The sequence below is a fragment of the Gopherus evgoodei genome, chromosome 13 (genome assembly GCF_007399415.2).
Source record: "Gopherus evgoodei ecotype Sinaloan lineage chromosome 13, rGopEvg1_v1.p, whole genome shotgun sequence".
Lineage (NCBI taxonomy): Eukaryota > Metazoa > Chordata > Testudines > Testudinidae > Gopherus > Gopherus evgoodei.
The window spans coordinates 2,681,683-2,705,941 of record NC_044334.1 but is presented as its reverse complement, the minus strand read 5'-3'; the positions used below and the strand labels follow the sequence as shown (position 1 = coordinate 2,705,941).

At 50.6% G+C, this 24,259-nt stretch overlaps 1 protein-coding gene across 2 annotated transcripts in view; it reads left to right on the top strand.

The window, feature by feature from the left end:
• The first annotated feature begins 5,967 nt into the window (after positions 1-5,967).
• MYO18B (myosin XVIIIB) overlaps positions 5,968-24,259 on the top strand; it is a 203,622-nt gene continuing 185,330 nt past the window's right edge. For both annotated transcript variants that reach the window (XM_030583194.1, XM_030583195.1), the window contains exons 1-8: positions 5,968-6,091; positions 11,537-11,662; positions 13,536-13,691; positions 16,801-17,499; positions 18,039-18,105; positions 19,563-19,675; positions 20,684-20,860; positions 22,208-22,406. In XM_030583194.1, the coding sequence (XP_030439054.1) occupies positions 11,624-11,662; positions 13,536-13,691; positions 16,801-17,499; positions 18,039-18,105; positions 19,563-19,675; positions 20,684-20,860; positions 22,208-22,406 (1,450 nt within the window). In that variant the 5' untranslated portion in view covers positions 5,968-6,091; positions 11,537-11,623. The remainder of the gene's footprint in view (positions 6,092-11,536; positions 11,663-13,535; positions 13,692-16,800; positions 17,500-18,038; positions 18,106-19,562; positions 19,676-20,683; positions 20,861-22,207; positions 22,407-24,259) is intronic.

The following is a 24,259-nucleotide window of genomic DNA, read 5'->3' as shown; positions in this document are numbered from 1 at the left end:
CCAGGCTCTGAGATCCCAGGTCATTAAATGACTTGGAATGGTGTGCTTAAAAATAGCAGCGTCTGTTCAGTTTTCTCTCGTTGGGGTGAGAGTTCTACGTAAGAGCAATGTCTGACTATGCGGGATGTAGGCAGTAAATAAAGTTGTTTGTTATGCTCAGTAAGAGGCTTCCTGAGCCTGGCACATAACACTCCTCAAACCCAACACGGGCACACAGGATCTAAACTAATGTAAAGTGTGAATATTGAAATAATTAGTTAACCTGCATTAAATCCCTGTGTGGATGCTGTTCTTCAGAATGGTGGGACTAATTCAATTTATTTTAATTCACTTCAGAATTATGCCAAGTTAGAGAAACTCCTCTGGGAAGCTGATGTCGGCAGAGAACCCAGACTGCTGTATTTCACAGCTCAGGTATAGGGACAGTTTTCCACTCTGTCCTACAATGAGTAGGGCAAAACCTTTTGGCTATATCAAGCTTGCTCAATATTTTGGCACCACAGTTGACATAATCTTTTTTTTCCATTGTAGAGAGCTGGACCTGTGCTATTTTAAGTGTTGCACACAGGTCATCTGCCTGTCTGAGACTGTGCTCTCATCAGGTCTCACGCAGTAAGCACCGTGAGGCATGGTCAGTGCTACTTGTATGGAAGGGAAACCGAAGGAGCTGCAGGAAGCAGTGGTGGTGATTAAGTACAGACTCCATTTGGACCCACCCCTCAACCTGAGGCTGGGGAGCACTTTGGCATTAGAGCTGCCTTTTGAATGAGTGAAACTAAGGTCCTCTTGGCCACATGAAATCATCAGCGATCCTGGGCCATGCACTGTTTTACAAGGGGTGAGATGTAAACTTGTGGGGGGGTTTGTACTATAATTTAAGTAATTTAGATTGTGAGTTTGAACGCCCCCTACAGCGGAGTAGTGTTCTTCATTTCCCAGTTTTGAGCACTGTTGCTCTGTGCTGTTAAATAACTTTTGAATCCCAACCCCTGAGCTGGCTGCCTTTCTAAGGCTGCTTAAGTGATTTGTGTACATTTGTGATCAATCATCTAATCTAGATAGATAATTTCAGATCCAAAAGATTCCTGCCCAGTGAGTGCCTTCCCCTGCATTGCTTTCTGGCTTTCATTCTATTTTATTTCATTTTTAGGGACGTGGCCAGTCCCCCATGCCCCCATTCTATCAGTTCCAATCTGAGTGGTGTTTCACCAGCACGAGCAAGTCCTAGCACTGTGTTATGTGCCCTATTTCGTACTGGTAAAAAACACCTTCAATTACCAACCTAGTTTGAATTTTCTTTCCTTCTTACTGTGGCCTTCTGCTCTTAATTGATTTTCTACCTTAGCCTGAAAGTAAACAATGATTATTGATAGATTCTGCATTCAGCAAGGGCAATTGTGATTGTCTAGTCCAACCTCCAGCATAACACAGACCATTTGACTTCCCCAAATAATTGCTGTTTGAATTAGAGCAGATTTTGTAGAGTGGTTTTCAGCCTGTTGTCCGCCGAACCCAGGGGGCTTTGCAGACTATGTCTATGATTTCCAAAGGGGTCCGCACACATCTTCATTTGAAATTTGTAGGGCCCCGCAAATGAAAAAAGGTTGAGAACCACTGCTGTAGGACAACATCCAATCTTGATTTAAAAATTTCCAGTGCTGGCGAGTCCCCCACGTCCCTGGATAATTACCCTCGCTCCCCTCAGACAGAGGTATCCAATTAAAAGGGTGGCACACTCCTGGAACGAGGGCAGTTTTCTTGGGGCGAGAACCATTACTAGAAGTGGAATGCTGGCAGACAGGAGTCGCCTGGCAGCAGAACTGGACCAGCATCCTTCTCATTCAGACCCAGGCTCTATCAGCACAAAGCTCTCCTGCATTTAGCTTGCTGCCACCTTTGCAGAGACTGTGTGTGAGCCCAGTGTTGGTGTGAGAGGCTCTGGCTGCCTGAGTGGCTTTAACAGCTGTATCTACTCCTTGGGGCTCTGACTGGGGTTGCTGGAGTGCTTCTGAAGCCAGCAGACTCTGGGCAGAATTGTACAGCTCCCTGCCGGGTGGAGAAGAAACACACTCCAAGCCATTCCCCCGGCGTATTTCAGTGAAATCCCTCCGGCAGTTCGAGCAAAGTTGGCAGGGCTGCTTGGCAGGAGCTGGGTGCAGAGCGAAGGGCCTGCAATGCTGCTATGCATGCCTGGGAGCCAAGGGAGTTGCAGCCAGAAAGGGAGTATCTTGGGCTGTGGAGCAGATGAGGACTGCGCTAGTTGGAAATGCCACTGCTGATGCCCTTGGGACTTGGGCACTTCCTGGACTCTGTGCTGCGTGGCAACACCATGATGTGTCACCACCAAGGTGCAGAAACCAGCTACCACAACGGTTCTTCTCATAGACTCTAGGACTGGAAGGGACCTCAAGAGGTCATCGAGTCCAGTCCCCTGCCCTCATGGCAGGACCAAACACTGTCTAGACCATCCCTAATAGACATTTATCTAACCTACTCTTAAATATCTCCAGAGATGGAGATTCCACAACTTCCCTAGGCAAGCTATTCCAGTGTTTAACTACCCTGACAGTTAGGATCTTTTTCCTAATGTCCAACCTAAATCTCCCTAGCTGCAGTTTAAGCCCATTGCTTCTTGTTCTATCATTGGAGGCTAAGGTGAACAAGTTTTCTCCCTCCTCCTGATGACACCCTTTTAGATACCAGAAAACTGCTATCATGTCCCCTCTCAGTCTTCTCTTTTCCAAACTAAACAAACCCAATTCCTTCAGCCTTCCTTCATAGGTCACGTTCTCAAGACCTTTAATCATTCTCGTTGCTCTTCTCTGGACCCTCTCCAGTTTCTCCACATCTTTCTTGAAATGCGGTGCCCAGAACTGGACACAATACTCCAGTTGAGGCCTAACCAGCGCAGAGTAAAGCGGAAGAATGACTTCTCGTGTCTTGTTTACAACACACCTGTTAATGCATCCCAGAATCACATTTGCTTTTTTTGCAACAGTATCACACTGTTGACTCATATTAAGCTTGTGGTCTACTATGACCCCTAGATCTCTTTCTGCCATACTCCTTCCTAGACAGTCTCCTCCCATTCTGTATGTGTGAAACTGATTGTTCCTTCCTAGGTGGAGCACTTTGCATTTATCTTTATTGAACTTCATCCTGTTTGCCTCAGACCATTTCTCCAATTTGTCCAGATCGTTTTGAATTTTGACCCTGTCCTCCAAAGCAGTTGCAATCCCTCCCAGTTTGGTATCGTCCGCAAACTGAATAAGCGTACTTTCTATGCCAACATCTAAATCGTTGATGAAGATATTGAACAGAGCCGGTCCCAAAACAGACCCCTGCGGAACCCCACTTGTTATACCTTTCCAGCAGGATTGGGAGCCATTAATAACTACTCTCTGAGTATGGTTATCCAGCCAGTTATGCACCCACCTTATAGTAGCCCCATCAAAATTGTACTTTCCTAGTTTATCTATAAGAATATCATGCGAGACCGTATCAAATGCCTTACTAAAGTCTAGATATATCACATCCACCGCTTCTCCCTTATCCACAAGGCTCGTTATCCTATCAAAGAATGCTATCAGTTTAGTTTGACACGATTTGTTCTTTACAAATCCGTGCTGGCTGTTCCCTATCACCTTACCACCTTCCAAGTGTTTGCAGATGATTTCTTTAATTATCTGCTCCATTATCTTCCCTGGCACAGAGTTAAACTAACTGGTCTGTAGTTTCCTGGGTTGTTTTTATTTCCCTTTTTATAGATGGGCACTATATTTGCCCCCTTCCAGTCTTCTGGAATCTCCCCCGTCTCCCATGATTTCCCAAAGATAATAGCTAGAGGCTCAGATACCTCCTCTATTAACTCCTTGAGTATTCTAGGATGCATTTCATCAGGCCCTGGTGACTTGCAGGCATCTAACTTTTCTAAGTGATTTTTTACTTGCTCTTTTTTTATTTTCTCTTCTAAACCTACCCTCTTCCCGTAAGCATTCACTATACTAGACATTCCTTCAGACTTCTCAGTGAAGACCGAAACAAAGAAGTCATTAAGCATCTCTGCCATTTCCAAGTCTCCCGTTACTGTTTCCCCCTCCTCACTGAGCAGTGGGCCTACCCTGTCCTTGGTCTTCCTCTTGCTTCTAATGTATTGATAAAAAGTCTTCTTGTTTCCCTTTATTCCCATAGCTAGTTTGAGCTCATTTTGTGCCTTTGCTTTTCTAATCTTGCCTCTGCATTCCTGTGTTATTTGCCTATATTCATCCTTCGTGATCTGACCTAGTTTCCATTTTTTATATGACACCTTTTTATTTTGTAGGTCACGCAAGATCTCAAGGGTAAGCCAAGGTGGTCTTTTGCCACATTTTCTATCTTTCCTAACCATCGGAATAACTTGCTTTTGGGCCCTTAATAGCGTCCCTTTGAAAAACTGCCAACTTTCCTCAGTTGTTTTTCCCCTCAGTCTTAATTCCCATGGGACCTTACCTATCAGCTCTCTGAGCTTACCAAAATCCGCCTTCCTGAAATCCATTGTCTCTATTCTGCTGTACTCCCTTCTACCTTTCCTTAGAATTGCAAATTCTATGATTTCATGATCACTTTCACCCAAGCTTCCTTCTACTTTCAAATTCTCAACAAGTTCCTCCCTATTGGTTAAGATCAAGTCTAGAACAGCTTCCCCCCTAGTAGCTTTTTCAACTTTCTGAAATAAAAAGTTGTCTGCAATGCAGTCCAGGAACTTATTGGATAGTCTGTGCCCCGCGGTGTTATTTTCCCAACATATATCTGGATAGTTGAAGTCCCCCATCACCACCAAATCTTGGGCTTTGGATGATTTTGTTAGTTATTTGAAAAAAGCCTCATCCACCTCTTCCGCCTGATTAGGTGGCCTCTAGTAGACTCCCAACACGACATCACCTGTGTTTTTTACCCCTTTTAGCCTAACCCAGAGACTCTCCACCCTTCCGTCTCCTATGTCCATCTCCACCTCAGTCCAAGTGTGTACATTTTTAATATATAAGGCAACACCTCCTCCCTTTTTCCCCTGTCTATCCTTCCTGAGCAAACTATACCCATCCACACCAACATTCCAGTCGTGTGTATTATCCCACCAAGTTTCAGTAATGCCAACAATGTCATAGTTGTATTTATTTATTAGCACTTCCAGTTCTTCCTGCTTATTACCCATACTTCTTGCATTTGTATATAGGCATCTAAGATACTGGTCTGATCTTGCCTCCCAGCTTTGCCCTGACCCTCCTTTCTCTCTGCCATTATAGCCCGTGCTCCCTTCCGTTTCCAACCCATCTCCCAGGTCTTGTTCCCCACTTTCCTGTGGGCTTTGCTCACCTGTCCCCGTCGAACCTAAAGCTCTCCTTATTTCTGCTGCGTCTTATTAGCAACAGGGCTGCTTGGACTCCTTCCGAGCCAGAACAGGGGTGGTGCAAGGGCCTCCCGGCTGCTGGGCCAGCAGGCAGCACCTGCCAAGTGCCAGCAGCGGGATGTGCAGCCTGGGCGTGGATGGCTGGAGCCGCTCCCGCCCGCTGAGCTCGCTGCCGGGACTTATCCCATTGGGACGTGTTTCACCAAAGAACATTCTTAAACTGCTGATGGAAACTTTCTTCCCTTTGCATCAGACCTTCTTCAGTCCCCAAATATCTGGTTATGTTCAGCTGTGTGCTCACATGGACAGGTCGGTGTGGATGAAGAGTGTGTGTGAGTTGCAAGGAGAGTGGCCTGGGGGGGGGTGGCAGGTGGGGAACGATGTCCCCCTCCCTCATCTTCCCCTTTATAGAATTCCCCAAAACTCTCCTGCCTGCCAGCCCGTTTGGCCATGGGCCTCGGAGCAGCCAGTCCCCTCACTCAAACCTGGAGCTGGGCTTTATTTTTAGCAATGACATGTGTCAACTCAGCAGCTGCTATGGCAGGGGGCGGGGAAAGGGAGGGGCGGCCAGGGGGGAGCTCCTTTCCACTGGTCTCTTGCTCTCTTTGCTTTTTCTGCTTGGTAGGATCTTTTAGCTGCTAATAGAACCGGGCGTCTGTCTAGGACTTTAACTCCCTGAATCCCACGGAGCCGCTTGTACAAAAGGTAGAGTCTCTGCTTGGCTTGTTTGGTCGGTGGGTTTGGTTTGTGTCCTGAAGGAGACGTGTGTTGCTTTGGGATCCAAAATGGGCTTTTTTGAGTGTGCTTGTTGCTGGGCTCTTGACTTTCAAAAGCGGGTGGGGGGCTATTTTTAGCTAGCTATGAAGGGCTACAGTAACAGGTTTGCCTTTGGTGGACTGCATCCATTGGCTGGTTTTTCTCTCCCAGCAAACAGAAATTGTGTGTGTGGTAGGGGTGTGTGGGGGAGGTGGTGTGTGTGTGTAGGAAGGTGCATGGGGAGCTGGTGTTTGTGTGTGGGGGGCGCGTGGGGGAGGTGGTGTGTGTGGGGAGTGGGGGGGTGCGTGGGGAAGGTGCTGTTTGTGGGCAGGGTGTGTGGGTGAGGTGTGGGGGGCTGCATGGAGGAGGTAGTGTGTGTGGGGGGGAGATGGTGTGTGTGTGTGGAGGGGTGCATGGGGGAGGTGTGTATGGGGAGTGGGGGGGTGCATGGGGGAGGTGGTATTTGTGGGCAGGATGTGTGGGTGAGGTGTGGGGGGCTGCGTGGAGGAGGTGGTGTGTGTGGGTGTGTGTATGTGTGGGAGAAGGTGTGTGTGTGAGGGGGTGGGGGAGGTGGTGTTTGTAGGGAGGGTGTGTGGGTGAGGTGGGGTGTGGGGGGGGATCGTAGGGGAGGTGGAGTGTGTGTGTGTGTGTGTGTGTAAGGACAGCACAGGGTATGTCACTCTCTTGGTTTTTAGACTACATGATTCATTCACCAGGACTGTTGTTTTGTTGTTTGTCATCACTATCTGCCCTGCTCTCCTCCCCCTCCCAGAACCACCAGTTTCAGTAATGCTGCAGGGCACTGAACTCCTGGAAAGCAAAAACAAACCGCTTTCTGGCCAGAATCTCATTTTGAGAACTCTTGCTCATATCCATGATCCTTCTAGCCCAGTAGCCTGTCTCTGACAGTGGCAGCACCAGCTACTTCAGAGGAAGGTGTAAGAACCTGGCAGTAGCAGTTATGGGATCATTTGCTCCCCATATTAGGTCTCCAAAAGCCAGAGATTGGCTGAAGCCCTGAGGCCCGGAGTTGAGTAGCCCTTCTGCTTGTTATCCTTGACGGTAGCTCTGGAGAGAACTTTGCAGCGTGGCTGCTCTTAATAACAAGTTTAGCGTAAAACACCCGGGACCAAATGTCCTGCCTGACGTAATTACAGCTCGTAAGGTTTGCAGTCCGAAGCCGCAGGACTGTATCAGTGTCTCTAGCACCTGGGTTTCATGTGTTAGTTTTGGAAGCTGCTTCTCAACTTCCTCTGTGAGCTGTTTGCTTCTGAATGAAGTGTTAACTTCACCAGTAGACGTCTGGCCATAAAGTGATGGAAAGTCTTTATCGTGTGGAACCCTCACTCATGTTCAGCCTCTCAGCAGAGTGACTGGCAACTAAACTCACCAAGGCTCACAGCTCAGAGCTGCTTTTCAGGATAAGGGAGGAAGAATTTTCATTTGCTCGGAGGTAACATGAATTGCGGCAATGAAATGTCCCCTCGAGGCCTGTGTCTGGTCTGCCTGTGGGTTACATTCCAGTAACCTGTATTTAGAGGCTGCTGACACTGCTGCCTTGAATATGCAATGCACAGCAAAAGAGTTAAGGAAAGTTCTGACTGGGGAGGCCGTCATGCCCAGATTTCAGTCTGTCAATGAGGTCTGGGGGCATCTCCCATTCAAAAATCTATGAGACAATTCATCCCAATTTGCATATTAATAAGCTACCAGGACAGTAGGCATTGGGTGAGCAGCACAGAATCTTAACCTCCATCGCCCCTGTGCAGCTCCCGGCTGGGTGTGCCACTCCTGCCAGCGATGGGGGACATGTTAGGACTGCAGGAGTCCATGTGAGGGACGCTGGGGAGGGGGATATGCGCGGCGTGCTGTCCCGTGGCAGGGGGAGCTGCTCTCTCCAGCTTTACAGCATACCTGCAAGTACCACACGTTGTTGGAGCCCCTCCATGCGGCTAGGCCTGGGAGGATACATGGAAAACCTCAAAACCACTATTCTAGAGAGATCTCCATTGTTCTCCCCCTCACTATTTGGTGTAAAATGGACCCTGTGAGGCAGGGCATGGCCTTTGCTGGCAGGGAGCTCACGGGCCCTCACCTGGCTCTCCATGCAGTCACGAGGAGCTCTTGTCACTGGCTTCAGCACGAGACAAACCTCGAGATCAACAGTCACTGTTGAGAGCAGGGAAGGAGGTCAGAATCTGGTGGCAGATGGGATGATGTCGCCCCTCCTCCTGGCAGGGGGTGTCTGCTTTGACCAGCCAGGGTGACCATACTGGTGTGCAGTGCCCATGCTCCTCGCACAGCTGAGGAAGGGGAGAGGGTGGTGCAGTGAGCCAGGGCGTCTGGGTTCTGTTCCCAGCTCCTCTGCCAAGTGCAAACACAGCTGTAAAATGGGTATAATATTCAGCTCACTGCCATGTTGTGGGGCCAAAGTCATGTCTGTGCAGCCCAGAGAGCTTTGGAGGGAAGGTGTCAGAGAGATGTGCTATGTCTGCCAATGCCCCAGCCCCCATTCCTGTCCAGGGAGCCATGGGCAAGGCTTATGCTTTTGTTGCACCCGAGCAGTTAATGGCAATCCTTGGCAGTCTGGGGAAGACCCTGGGGATGTCTGGTTAACACCCACCCCTGTGCACACCAGCAAGCTGAGCCTATGCTGGAAATGGCCCCAGAGGGGGACGGGGACAGCTACTGCCACAGCAGGGAAGAATGAGGACAGTGCTGGCCAGGGATGTCTGTGTTGCCTTTAATCAATTGTCAGCCCCAGTGCAGGCAGGGCTAGTGCCAACAGCAGTGTCCGGCCTTGGGCTACCCAGGCCCTTTGCCTGCCTGTGAAGAGCCTGGGGATAATTCAGAGCCCCAAGAGAAAGGGGAAGACTCTGCTCTGCTCGCTGACTCTGAGCACGTAAAGAGCACCCCAGCTTGAGTTCTGCCCTGCTGATCTAGGCTGGTGTCAGTGCCAGGGGCCTCTAGCCATCCACTGCCCAGCACCCCCACCGTGCTGAAAGCAGGGCCGCTGCCGAGAGCAGGGGCTGGGAGTCAGGACTCCTGGGTTCTGCTCCCCGCGCTAGGAGGTAGTGCTGAATCCTACAATATCAGGGTTGGAAGGGACCTCAGGTGGTATCTAGTCCAGCCCCCTGCTCAGAGCAGGACCAAGCCCCAGACAGATTTTTGCCCCAGATCCCTAAGTGGCCCCCTCAAGGATTGAGCTCACAACCCTGGGTTTAGCAGGCCAATGCTCAAACCACTGAGCTATCCCTCCTGCCTAGTGGTTAGAGTGGGAGGGCACTGGATGTCAGGGCGCCGGGGCTCCACTGGCATTTTAACCACTGGTTTATCTAACTATATTCTGGGCAGACCTAGCCAGCGTGCGTGCGTGTGTGTCTGTGTGTTGGTGGGTGTCTGTGTCTGTCCTCTGTGTGTGTGTGTCTGTCGGTCTCTGTGTGTGTATATGTCTCTGTGTGTGCTAGAAAACCCAGACACTGGCAGCCACCTGTGCCCTCCCTATGCCAAGGCTTCCCTCCCTGCCCGCCCGCCTCAAGGTGGCTCCCGTGGTAGCAGCAGTGGAAGATTTGAGAGCCGGCCTGTGACCCAGCAGGGGTAGGATGGGCGCCCCCCCGAAAACTCCATCACGCCTCCCCACTGGGCTCATTTCGGACAGGCCTAGGGGCTACCGCGGCAGCCACTGCCGGGTTTACAGGGGTTCCATGGAGCTGGGCCCATGCTAGAAGGGGCCCCAGCCTGCTCCGCTTGCACTGTGCCCCGAGACTGCACTGGCTCCCCCCGCCCACCACTTGCTCCTCTCAGCCTGCCCCCCTGGCCGAGGACTCTTCTCCACCCACCCCGACCCCACCCCCTGCTCCTCTCAGCCTCCCGGCCGGACCCCAATGCACCTCTGGCTCTGGCCATCTGCTTCCTACCAGCTCTCTCCCTGGAGCTGAGCCACCTGGGACTGGTGCAGAAGCCTGGCCAGTCTCAGCCAGGTGTGTGTGTGTGGGGGGAACAGTGTGAAGGGCTTGGCTGGGCCCCCCAGGGAAGTGTGTCTTGAGGGACCCTGGCCGGGGCCGGGGCAGGTCCTGGGCTGGCTGATTGAACCACTCCCGAGGGGCTGCAGCGATTCCTGGCCCTGGGACCAGCCCTGGCTGTAGGGTGACCAGACAACAAGTGTGAAAAATCGGGACAGAGGGTGGGGGGTAATAGGAGCCTATATAAGAAAAAGACCCAAAAATCGGGACTGTCCCTATAAAAATGGGACATCTGGTCTCCCTACCTGGCTGCGTTGCCGGCTCAGCTCAGCAGACACAGTCACCTCCCAGCAAGGCTGGTGACTGCAGCTGGGAGGCAGGGCTTGGGGGAGTGGGTCTGTGGGGAGCCTGGGGTGGGAGGTTCTGCACTGTGAAGGGGTGGGGAAGATCTGTGTGTGCTGGGGGTTCCGTGGGGGGTGCTGGGCAATTGTGGTGGGGCTGTGGGCAGGGGTGGTGGTGTGCAGGGCGCTGTGGATTTGTGGGTGGGTCTGGGGGAACACTGGGCACAGTGGGTCTGGGGGGGCTCTGGCCATAAGGAGTCAGGGGGTGTTGGGTTGGGAGGGGGCTGTGTGGCGCGGCATAGACCCACCCTGAGGGGAAGGGGCATGCTGGCAGCACAGGGCCACGCAGGCCACTGTGCGCCTGGCAACTGCCAGTTTGTAAATAGTGCCCTTGCCTTGGGCGGAGCAGGGCCACCCCTGCCATGCCATACCCCATTGCCTCTCCATAGGTGCCGACTTCCCCTCTGCCTGGTGGGTGCTCGACCCCCCCCGGCCCTGCCCTTGCCCCACCCCCATTCCACCCCTTCCCCAGAGTCCCCACCCCGCCTTTCCCAACCCAAGTCCCTGCCCCAAACAGCTGTTTGGTGGCAGAGACATGGAGCGCTCAGGGGAGGAGGATGCAAGGAGGGGGCAGAGGGAACTTGGCTGCTGGTGTGTGTGGAGCTCCGGAGCACCCACGGAGTTGGTGCCTATGCCTCTGGCTGGCCCCTCGCTCTGGGGACTGACCTCCCCACACCATGCTCCATTTGCTCCGTGGGGGATCACAAATATGTTTGGTGCCAGCCCACAAAAGGTTAATCCGGCCCTGTGGGACCGGCGACCAGCAGAGCGCCCCCCGCTGCGCGCCGCCGTGCTTGGGGCTGGAAAATGTCTAGAGCCGCCCCTGCTGCTACTCCCCCTGGGGCGGCATCACTGGTTGCCAGGCTACTTAGAGGGGCCTGCTCAGCCTGCTGGGTCGGACCCCACGTGAAGGGTGAGATGGGGCTGAGCAGCTTGTGTGTTTCATACATCTCTCGCTCATGGACTAATGACATCTTTGTTTTTTCTCTCCTCCCGCCTTCCTATGTGTGTGTGTCTGGTCCGGGGCCCAGGTCGATGTGTCATTTGTCTCCATAAAGCATCATTCCTTGTATCACACCCGAAGCTCTCCAGCCCTCAGGCACGGTCACAGCAGAAGCATGGCCATCTCATCACGCCTTGCACTGTGGGAGCAAAAGGAAAGTGACGACACTCGTGCTGCTGCGGGGGCAGGGTTCCCTCCGGCACCCACCTAACGTGGCATGTCTCTTCTGGGTGTGGGGCCTCAGGCTCTTAGAAGGAGCAGATCATTGAAAGGAGCTAAGAGCTCCCAATTGCACAGTAGCAACGCTTTCAGCAGGGGGGCAAGAAGCACGCCTGGCTTTAACCATTTGCTAGCCAGCACGATCCATTCCTTTGGTTTCACTTTACCCATTAGATTTGGCATCTCATAGTCAATGGCTCGCTTGTCGCCCCCTGTGCATGTCCTGCTGCCTTCCACAAATGCCCTTTGTGAGCATCCTAGCTCCTAGCACATCGGGGGCTATTTGTGTGTTGTGTTTTGTGTTGTGAGCTATTTCTCTACTGCCTTGGGAGCAGATGGCTCCTGCCAGTAAATTCCAGGTAGAAGAAGAGAGTTAAAATATGCTTGAAAAGTAGAATAACTATCCTCACCTGAGGTTAAAGCCATGTGCAGGTGCGTGTGAGAGGACATCATGGGTCTGAAGTTCCAGTCTTCTTTCAGACACAAGTAAGAAGGTTTAAAGGGCCTGAACTGTCAGAGCTTTCCTAGGTTTGAAAATGAGACTGTTCCTGTGCCTCTTTGCAACAGCCACGTCCTTTGCGATGTGTGTGGGGCCAGATCCCAAGCCCGGTGAGGGCAGTGCAAGTCTTTCCATTGGCTTCAGTCAGCTTTGGAAGAGGCCCTTACACATGTCCACTCTTGTAAGAGGAGGAGAGGATAGTGGTTTATGGAGGCCTCGATCTGCTTCTGCAAACTACCCTTGGGGCTGCTTTGCCAGGGACACTAGCACATTGTAGAGCCAGTACTAGGCATAGACAGACTAAGCAGTTGCTTAGGGCCCCAAGCAGCTCAAGGGGCCCCCCATTAAGTATTAGTATGTGCTGTGTGTGGGGAGAGGGACTCCAAAATATTTCATTTTAAAGCCCACCCATGGACTTGCACTGGCACTTGTAAAGGTGCTGGATATGTATCCTCAGAAGGTTGGACTGCTTCTGCCTGCATACAGGGGAACAGATGAAAACTCATCCAGCACTTCTTTGTGTCCACTAAATAGCTAGTGGCTTTAAATCAACTGAAGGTAAACACAACAACAACAAAAAACCCAGCTGCACATCTTGTTCAGCACAAGCGGGGAAACGTGTAGGAAACGTCTGAAATGTCATAAGCAAAGGAGGGAGAGCTAGTTAATGGGGCGATGACTAGGCTAGATGGCCTCAAATTAGACCACTCCGGCAAAGTCCCCAGTGATTTTCAGAGGTGCAAGGGGGAATTGCATTGGGGGATGTCATCTAACTGCCCTTAGTCCTTTGGAAAGCTCCCCTGCAGTTCCATGTGGGATATTTCCCTTAAATTTGCTTAGTTGTTTGGAAAGAAATTGGTGCTGCTAGTCTGGTCTTCATGAGTGACCCTACGACAACAGTCGTGTGCTCATAGGCAACCCCACAACAACCCAGCAGGTGCAACCCCAAGACTCTCAAGCAACCCTACAATAAAAAGCTAGCCTACACGTACCTGTAGTAGATGCAGCCCTGGGGAGGGAATAAATTCAGCAAGGGGAGAGTCCAGTTCCAGATCGTGAGTGATGGTGGTATGATGAGCGACGAGAATGTCTGATTGTTGGATAGAGCTCTGCAAGCCCCCAGCCATGTCTCTCTCACTTTGCTACCCCCGTGTGATGCTATAGCAGAGTACGGGACTTCGTTGAGTCATGTATGCTGACTAACTGCTCTCTGAGGGGGTTGTGATGCCGTCTGAGCCCGAAGAGCAGACCTTTGCCAGAGCCCACGAGGCATGCTATCAAATAATGTAGCCTCTGCTTGTGCAAACAGATCAGGGAAGAGGACCAGAGTCCACCCCCTTCCTCGCCATCTCTGCTTTTCTCAGTGATTCCTGGGGGATTCATCAAACAGCTTGTTCGGGAAACAGAGAAAGAATCCAAGGTAGCTAAACGGAAAGAGAAAGGCACCTTGAACTCCAAAGAAGATGTAAGTACCGAACGAATTGTACCCCGCGTTCAGTATCCTGGGGGTCAGCTGTTGGTGTAACCTCCTCCATCACATGTGTATGGCGTGGCCCCCTCAGTTTGCTGGGCCACAGGATACCAGACTACTACAACTTCCTGTTAGAGGAGCTGCTCCTTTAGCACAATTAGTAATGGCTGGTGCTTGTAGTGCTGGATGTCCCAGGTTCATCCCCCATTGACAAGCTGACAGGGCCCCAGTATCTGTGCACCTGGGATAATGAGTACACCTTGAAAATGCCCCGGTGCTAGAAAGGCAGACTGTCGTTGTCCATGACATTACAAGTGCTAAGATTTGGGTTTAGTGAGGGCTGCCGGGAGCAAGAGGGGAGAAGCTGCTAGTTTTACTCTTGTTTGCACAGTTGTGCTTCTAACAGATCAAAAGTGCTGGAGCCTCACTGCAGAGGATGAAAACACTGGTAATGAATCTTCCTAACAGAGCTAATTGTTAATAGACAATAATATCAAAGCTTGCAAGGCTCCTCAACCCAGGTCGGTAGTTGGTCCATGAGTAGGCTGACCAGATAGTAACTGTGAAAAAACAGGGCAGGGGTGGGGAGTAATAGGCGCCTATATAAGAAAAAGTCCCCCAAAATGGGACAGTCCCTTTAAAAAGAGGACGTCTGGTCACCCTGTCCATGAGCAATACCAAACCCAAAGTCCCCAGTGTCTTTCTATGATAGCTGCTGTCACTGGAGTGTTTGGTGCTAGTTGCAAAGTTTTTCACGTGAGATGCAGGAATCAGAATCAGGGCAGTGTCTTCAAATGGGTAATAAATGAATAAGTTGGAGAGGGTTGAGAGAAGAGCCAAAAAATAATTAAAGGGTTGGAGAACATGCCACATAGTGATCCAATGAGCTCCTTAAGTCTATGTAGCTTAACAAAGAGAAGGTTAAGGGTATTCACAGTCTGTAAGTACCGACATGGAGAACAGAAATTTGCTAAAGAGCCCCTCAGTCTAGCAGGCAAAGGTTTAACAAGATTAAATGGTTGGAAGTTGAAGCCAGACAAATTTGGACTGGGAATTAAGTACTGTACATGTTTTTTACAGTGAGGGTAATTAACCACTGGAACATTTACCGAGGGCCACGATGGATTCTTCATCTCTGGTATTATTTAAAGCAGGATTGGGTGTGTTTCTGAAAGTTCTGATCTGTTTCAAACAGGACTGAATTCAGTGAAATCCTGCGGCATGGGCTATGCAGGAGGTCAGACTAGAGGATCACTGTGGTCCCTTCTGGCCTTACAATCTATTAATCTAATCAAAGCTATTTGAGCTGGGGAGTCAGTGGGAGCCAAATGCTGGCCTGACTTACACTCTTTCCAGCCTTGGGACCTGCCCCAGGAGATCCGGCTTGCCGTTCAGACCAGTTGCCTTGATCCCAGCTAGATTCCCAGGGTCCTGAGCAGCCACAGCTGTGAGAAAAGATCAGCCCCATTGATAAAACCGCCCTCCAGGTCCCAAGGAATCTCTGCCATTTCTAGTAGGCAAAGCAATCTGTTTGTACAGGTGCTCTGGCGGCAGGGCCAGGACAGGTCAGTCAGAAGGCAGCCAGGGGACGTGTGCACTGGAAGCAGCACTTCCAATGATGTTACCAAGGGGAGGTTCCTCGGGAATGTGCCAGGTGGCCTGTGGTCACCGGAAGGCCGCGCTGTCCTGGAATTTCCCTTGAAGGTACTGGGCTGCCTGGCTCCGGGTTGGAGTTTGCTGGGTAGCGATGAAAACAGGGAGATAGTCCCAGCGAATGCCAGCATTTTCCTTGGGCAGAGACTGAGCACTATTAATGTATATCTGAGGCACCTGTGGCTTTGCTAGTGCAATTAGCCACCCTAGACATGCTTCACAGCCATTCTAGAAATTGGGCAAAGTGAAAAATTCTCTGTGGTGCACGTTGAGCCTCCTGGTCCCTGGATCACTGCCCAAAACAGAAGGTTCAAAGGTGCGACTAGCCAGCAAGGGAAGTGCAGAGTCTGTTCGATGACAGTTCCATCCCTGTGCCAACAGACCTTCTCCTGGGAGAAGAATTCTGTCTTCCCTAGCTAGATACAGCACCAAAGGATAATGGATAGATAGGGCCAGGTGACAATGCTGTCGTTAATTCCCTCACTATCACCTCCACTGCCTGAGTCATGGCCAAGCAGAGAATGGAGCTAGACTGGACAGGCTAACAGGGAGCGCTTGGAAGGAGAAACAGGGGTCTCTCACACTGTGTGCAGCTGGGGATGCGACTGGCCTTTCTGCAGAGGGCCAGCTCAAGGCCTCCGTTCTAATTAAGCCCCAGGGGTTTGGGCTCCAGCTCACACGTTCGAGTTAAAGCAAGCACTGTATGCTTCCCTGGGTCAGGGCGAGACCCTTAGGTCCCTAGGTGTCCAGTCCTGCCTGACGTTCAGCATGCTCAGCTCCACCGAAGATGCTGGCACTAGGGCTGGCATGAAATCTGTCCACCAGCTCTGCTCGGCACCTTGCAGGATTAGACCCTGAGTAACATTGTCAGAAGGGCCAGGTTTTCACAGGTATTTGGCACCTGAAGGACTAGATGAGCGTCACGTGAGGTTTTCCAAAGCACCTGGGCACCTAACTTCAAAGTGAAACCAATGGGCGTCAGGAGCCCGGGGCCTTTTCCAAATCCCATGAGCTGCCTCTCTGCTCATTTAGGCACCTAAATAACTTTGGAAATCTGGCCCCACTGAATTAGGGTCTAGGAGCCAACATCACTGCTGAAAATGGGACATAAGGACATAGCTGCTTTTGAGACGTTGCCCTGAGTGCGTATTGCGGTTCTTGCGATTTGTGATCTGACCCTGCAGTTTATCCCTATCAATTGGAAGCTACTTTTAGTTGCTCCAAGTCTCTCTCTAAAATCAAACCCTCCTCAACCCCCAGGTGAGGAGAGCACCTCACCAACCCTCCTGTAGCTCTATGCCTGAGATGAGGCTGGGTCTAAGTTTCTGCAGAGACTCTGGTGCCTGTTGGCTGCCAAATCCGGGCTGATGAATTCACCGAGTGAGTTGTTCCTCTGGTGTCACCAGGCTTAATGCTAACAGGCTCAGCTTCATCTTGATTTTGTTTTTAGCCTCCTGGGAAGCCTGACGACAACCACGTGCAGCAGTTTGTGATAAAGGATGAGAACATCCTTGAAGTAAGAGGAGAAATGGCAAGTGAAGGGCAACTGCTGCAGAACGGCCTGAACGGAGAGAAGCACGAAGGGGAAATGGCAGCGGAAGTTGTACCGAGAAAGCCTCTTCCCTTCAAGAGAGTCGTGAAGAGGAGCAACATCACGAAAGCCACCTCTCTGGCATCTGAAAAGGCAGCAGCCACTCCCAAACTAGGGGAGACAATCCCGCCAGATGAGCCCAAGGTTGCCAAACCTCCATGTCCTGAGCAGAGCTCTAAGGAACAAAGTAAAGGGGAAAATGCCCCTGCTGGTGCTCCAACTGTTAAGGATTTTCAGCGCCACTCTGAAGATCCTGCAAAGGAGGGCAACTCACTGAGGAGAAAACCTCCTGAAAGTTCAGGGAAAGAGAAGGCAGTAATGAAGAAGCAGCGGGAGCCCCAAATCAAGGCTGAAATCAAGAAGGGGCAAGAAGAGATTAAGGAGAAGCCTGGGGAAATCAAGGAAGAACCAGTGGAAATCAAGGAGGAACAAGGGGGGGTCAAGAAGAAGCCTGGAGAAATTGAGGAGGAACCAGTGGAAATCGAGGAGGAACCAGTGGAAAATAAGAAGGAGCCTGTAGAAATCAAGGAGTCAGGGGAAAGCACAGACTCAGACAAGGTGATTTTGTGCCCTGTCCATGTGTCCTGCTTCTCAGCTAGAGCATAGGGCAGGACTCTCTATACGCCATGGAGTTAGAGTAAAAACCCCTTCGATACGGGAGAACTGAAACAAAATAGAAGCTGTTTAAGGTCCCAGATCAGAGGACTCAGTATGTTATGTAGACTTAAAAGTGACAAGTTGATTAGAATGCATGCAGATGTTAAAATGTGGAAGAATGTTTAGTATTTAAATTTCATGAAAACCAGGTGGGATGTTGCATGCATTGTTTTCATGTATCTGTACCCAGTTATAATGTAATAGCAAACATTTGCATTCTCTATACCCCTGTAACTAAGTAACCCAGCAAACAGGAAAGAAGTCTTGTGTAATGCAAATGAAGATCTTTAACAGGAAAGTGCTAATTCCTGTGGCTGGAAAGCAAATGGTCATTGTGTGTGAGAGCAAAGGCCAAAGACTTTGTTAAAAGATCAGATTAGAACTGCCTCTACTTCACTGTCTCCTGCTGCAGGACTCTCTGACTCTCTTTTTGTCTCCAGGTTCATGACGACGTGTGGTATGAAACAGAAAAAGTTTGGCTTGTCCAGAAAGACGGATTTACACTCGGTAACCTTCATTTTCTCCGCCTGCACTCTGTGATGCCTAAGCTGAGTAACTTGCTTTGGTGTTGTTTGGAAGGGAGATAAACCCTCCAGCTTTGGATGCACCACTGGGGGCTAGGAGGACCCTCCCTGGGGAAGCTAATCCCAACACTACAGACTACAGGGCTTCTTCCTCTGAAGCGACTGGCACTGGCCACCCTTGCAGCCAGGGTGCTGGACTAGGTGGATCTCGGGTCTGATCCAGTCTGGCTATTCCTGTGTGGCCACTGCTGAGACTCAGACAGGAGAGGAGCCTCTCCTAAGAGCTGTGACCCCTCCTAGTCTGGCAGTTACAACAGGGGTCTGGGAGCGAGGCTCCTGGTTCCATTCCGGGCTCCGTCAGGACTCACTGTGTGGCTTGGCCAAGTCCTGCCTGGCCTGGTCTCTAAAGTGCCAAATGCCTCCTGCCTGCATGACCCCAGAAGGGTTAGTGGGAGCTCAGCCTGTCCAGAGATTCATCCATTAGGTTTGGATGACTTGCTTCTCCTGATCTGTGAAATGGGTTGAATCTTGTCTGGCTTTCTCACGGGCAGGAGGGCGTGAAACAGGATTATTATGTGTAAAGGGCCGTGCAAGGTGCAAGTGCCACTAAGCCTCCAGATGCTAGTGAGGAGAGAGGCAAAGTATCACCCTTGAAGTACAACAGCAAACCTAATACCTGGCGGGATCTCTTTCCTGTTAGTCGCTCTCATTGAAGGCATACAAACATTGGAGCCCATATTGCCCTCCCCCGTATCGTTCTTCCAGTACCGGCAGCATTTCGTATTCTTTAAGGTATTTCCCATGATGCTTTTCTGTGCACACTGTCGTTAACTCTCAGAGTTGGTTTTATAAGCCAGTCTGAATCTCTTGTTTATACTGTGGCCTCTTTCCCTCGCTCTGGCAGTACGTGTACGTAACAGGAAGTGTGACTCACGTCTCCTCTGCAAGTGGAGGTGTGAATGCAATGGGGGTAGACTTAACTGTGCTAACGTGACTCTAGTTAGCATGGGTGACAATAGTGGTGATGAACTGTCAGAACAGGCTTCAGCATGGACTAGCAACCGGAGAACAAGCCATCTGGGACCCTTAATATGTACTCTGGTGCTAGCCTGTGCTGAAGCCTGCTCTGCCACATCTCTATACACTGTTACCCATGCTGGCTAGATTAAATGTGTGTGCCGACCTGTGCTGCCATCATACCTACGCTTGCAGTGGAGACAGAGCCCTTTGGGCTATGCACATTACAGCATTGTGCACTGCTTGGGCTATGTAAACCTTGCTGGGGTGCACAAGAAGTTCCCTAGTGCACAGTGCTGGGGCGAGATCAGAACTGGCTCCCCTGTAGTTCTCTGAACAAAAACCTCACCTTGTGCTTCAGCTACCTCTGTAATTAGCTGCCTCTTATTTAGGAAAGAGCTCATCTGTGGGCTTCTCTTGCAGCTACCGTGCTGAAGCCGGATGTGGGGACCCCGGAGCTGCCAGTTGGGAGGGTAAGGATTCGCTTAGAAGCTGACAACACTGTCATTGAGGTGGACGAGGAGGACGTTCACCGGGTGAGTACCCAGAAATAAAACCCCACAGATGCTGTCAAACCTGCCTGGAAAGTCTCTTCGTCCATCCCAGCCGAAATGGTCTCTTTGCCCCAAGGCAAACCTCACTGCTCCTGCAAGGTGGGGGCAGCTCTGCTGAAATCAGTGACATACGCGGGCCCCCATCCCTACTGGATGTCCTGTCCAGGGCCGGCTCCAGGCAGCAGCTAAAGAAGCAAGTGCTTGGGGCGGCCAATACCAAGGGGCGGCCCTCTGGCCGCTATACAGGCGGCATATCTGGGCCTTCGGTGGCAATTCGGCAGTGGGTCCCTCAGTCCCTCTTGGAGCGAAGGACCAGCAGACGAATTGCCGCTGAAGAGTGGAGTGGTGTGGTCATGCTCTCACGGCTTTTTTTTTTCCCACTTGGGGTAGCAGAAAACCTGGAGCTGGCCCTGGTCCTGTCTGATGGCTGGAGATTCTCCTTGTGTTTATGAGACTTTTTGGCTGTTCGGTAATTGACTCTCCTTTGTGATCAGCTGCAGTGCTTGGAATCTCTTGCACACCAGGCTGCAGTTTGCAATTGCAGAGGTGGAGTAATGCTCTGGCTGCCACATGGCTCTATTCATGGACCTACTTTGCAAGACACTACCAAGCTCTGCAATGATTTTGGTTCCTCCTCACAGTTAATTGTACTCAACCCTATTAAAATGTGAGCTCTTGGGGAAGGGACTGTGGCCTCCGATTAGTTTGGAAAGTGTCTAGCATGTTTTGGGTGGTATGTCCGTATGCATATAAATGTAGCAGCACCAAAACTGACCACTTCTCTGCCCCAGGGAGTCATATCTCGTGAGGTCTCTAGCTGGGCACCCTCCCCCCATTCCAAGGGTGATCACAGGAAACTCCGAATTGAGCTGGAGAAATGTTAGGTTTCCCAGGTGATCAGTGTTATCGCCTGTGCGCTGCAAGGAATGAAATGAGTCTCTCCAGCACAGCTGGGCCATCAAGCCGCTTCTTGTGCATTATTTTTTGTAGACCAATCCCTCCAGACTGGATTACACGGAAGATCTTGCAGCACTTCTCAGTCTGAATGAATCGAGTGTCATTAACACACTCCAGCACCGGTACCAGTCCCAGCTCTGCCACACTTACGCAGGGCCCACCCTGATTGCCCTCAAGCCCAGCTGGGCCACTACTAACTACTCAGGAAAGGTGAGTGGTGGGCTGGCCCTGTGACGTGGCTCAGCAGAGGCTACATGATGGTGTGATGTGGTAGATGGGTTCCCTAGCTTGGATTTGGGACAGCTGCAGAGCTTACACTATTGGCTGCTCGGTTTACGCCATGTATTTCACAGGGAAGCTTTTTTAGAAGCACATTAGAGGGTTTTATTTGTTTGGTTTAGAAAGTGATCTTCAGTGAATGAGGTCCTGTTCCCTGGTGGCCTTTCTTAGGAGAATCCCTTGGATTCCATCAGTGTCCAATAGGTGGTGCCACGAAACCATCATAACCAGAGTGTGAGGGAACTATGCACAGCTCGTATCTGGGGAAGCAGGACTGGGGCTCCTGTATTGGCTGAAAATAACACATAGGGCTCGATTTTCTCATCAGCACACGTGGGATTTATCAGCCTGAGCATCCTCACTCCTTGTGGTGGAATCAAAACCTGGGTCTTTGCATAGGGCCTGGCAGAGCAAACTGAGGGGAGTGAGACATGTCTGTAATGAAATGCAAAGCAGTACGAAAAATCAAGGGAGGAGATTGCCTTGCATCAGGCACTTGAAACTAAGCCCAGTTCACATGAACATTTCAAACAAAAGCGGACCCATTTCGAAGCAAAAGCTGGGTGAAGCTAAGGTGACCAGATGTCCCGATTTTATAGGGACAGTCCTGATTTTTGGGTCTTTTTCTTATATAAGCTCCTATTACCCCCACCTCCTGTCCCGATTTTTCACATTTGCTATCTAGTCACCCTAAGTGAAGCAGGCCTTTCTCTTTCACCATTTTGAATGCACGGGGAGATGGTTGTTCTCATTAGAAGTGTGTGCTTGCCTGCTTTGAGTGAGAAAAGAGCTGTTTTGCTAGAATTGCAAAGAAAGCGATGTATTTTGGAGAGGTGTGCACTGAAAACGGAGAGGAAACTGAAATTCTGCAAAACAGGAATTGGGTTTCCCAGAGCTTTGGGAAACTGGGCCAGTGGGTGACATGAAGGGGCAGAGAGAGGAGGAATCCTGTTAAAGGCACAGCTGTTCATTAACAGATGGGCTCGTTAACAGCGGGCTTTCTCTGCTCGCATGCGCCTATCCTGTGATCTGGAACCGTCTGTCCCTCCAGTGCGAGCGTCAGCCAGGCTCAAGGCGAGGGAGGTGCTTCAGGGAAGGAGCGGTGAAAGGGCCTGCTGCAGGGAAGCCCACTGGGGTTACAAAGCGCAGCCTGAGTGGAAACAGACGGGCTTGATGTGAAAACCTTCAAAATCTTTCATGTCTGAGAACCCCACCAGGCGACTCCGTGTTCAGCGAGATCATTAGAGCAGCTCCTTCACACGGCCCTTCTGTCTCTAGGTGTTCAAAGGAAAGAGAGACAACATGCCCCCTCACATCTGCTCCGTGGCACAGAGAGCCTACTGGAGTCTGCTCATGCACCAGCAGGACCAGGCAATTGTGCCCTTGGGGAGAAGTGGTGCCGGGAAAACAACCTGCTGCCAGAGCGCTCTGGAATACCTGGTGGGCGCCGCCCGCAGCGTGGACAACAGAGTCTCAGGTACTGCCAGTGGATGGCTATGTCTGCACGTTATTGTTCTGGGTACTGCAGTTCCACCTACGGAGCCCACTGATGGACCAGGACTCCTCTGTGCTAGGCACTGTACATCCACAGAACAAAGAGATAGTCCCTGCCCCAAACAGCTTGCAATCCAAGTATAAGTGAAGAAACAACTGGGGGAGACAGACTAATGGTTGGGGGAGAACAATGAGACGATACTCCTCTGCACTTGTGCTCTCCTTCTGTCTGTCTGCCTGTTGTGTCTTGTCCGATACTTACATTGGCCACGTGCAGAACTGGTCTGAAATCAAGATGAAATTCAATAAAGACAACTGCAAAGCACGTCACTTACGAAATGCACAGTTACAAAATGAGGAATTACTGGCTAGAGGGTAGCACTGCTGAAAAGACTCTGGGCTCTGGATAGGAGTCGGCAATGTGCAGCAGCTGTGAAAAAGGCAAATATAATTCTGAGGTGTATTAGCAGGAGTATTGTATGTAAGACAGAGGAGGTAATTGTCCCACTCTGCTCGGCACTGGTGAGGCCTCAGCTTGAGTTCTGTGTCCAGTTCTGGGTGTCCCACTTTAGGAAAGATTTGGACAAATTGGAGAGAGTTCAGAGGAGGGCAACAAAAATGATACGAGGTTTAGAAACCCTGACTTATGAGGGAAGGCTGGGTAAGTGGTACCTTAGAACAGTCTTCACATACGTTCAGGGCTGTTATACAGAGGAGGGTGATCAATTGTTCTCCCTGTCCACTGAAGGTAGGACAAGAAGTCATGGGCTTAATCTGCAGCAAGGATGGTTGAAGTTAGCTAGTAGAAAAACTTTCTAGCTGTAAAGTAGTTAAGCTCTGGAACAGGCTTCCATAGGAGGCTGTGGAATTCACATCACTGGAGGTTTTTTAAGAACAGGTTGGACAAACCCCTACCAGGGATGGTCTATTTACTTGATCCTGCCTCAATGCCAGGGCCTGGCCCTGACGAGCTCTGGAGGACCCTTTCAGCCTGACATTTCTACATTTCTGTGTAAGCTGTTGGGGGCAGGGGCCTCTCCTTGTCCCTTGTTTGTTCAGTGCTTAGCACAGTGGGGCCTGGTCTCTAACTGGGGCTGCTGGGTGCTGCCATAATACAGATCATTATAATTAATTTTAGCCTGGCTCAGCATTGCAAGCAGCGGGCTCAGCATACTGCGAGAGTGAGTAGGGGCCAGTTTTATGAATTTACTGAGGTGCTGATGAGATTTGTTTAAAGCCAAAATCTAACAAACTATATTTTCCAACTGGATAAATGTGATAGCCACTATTTGAATAGAATTTAATAAGGATAATTCCTTTGTATGGAATCCAAGGAGCAGGAGCTCATTGGTGTTAATCCTAGATTCTTTTTCAGATCTACTTTTACCTTGGACAGTATTTCCCAGATCAGGACATGTAGTTATTCTGAACCAATCACCAGGTTTATTACTTCAGTAAGAACCACACGGGTCTGTAAATGCCAAGGTTTTGTAGACTTCAGGGCTGAGGAAAGTGTCAAGGAAGGATATGAAGGAGGTGGCTTTGTGTGGATGTTTATGGGGAACTTCTCCCATGTGTGCACAGAACTGATCACAGATAGGAATGAAAAGGGCCGGACTGTCCTCTCCAGTTATGTGAATGGAATCCCCCAACCTTTGTGTTCCTATTCCTGCTAAGTCCGAGCACCATTCTGACTAGCAGAGGTTCTTTTGTAGCTCAGGTGGTAGGAACCCCTGTGCTTCTGATACATGAGGTTCTGGGTGTTTTCCGAGCTATTGATGGTAAAGTCCATGCAGCTACAATGTGATGACTGTGGAATCTGACACTGTGGTTGCA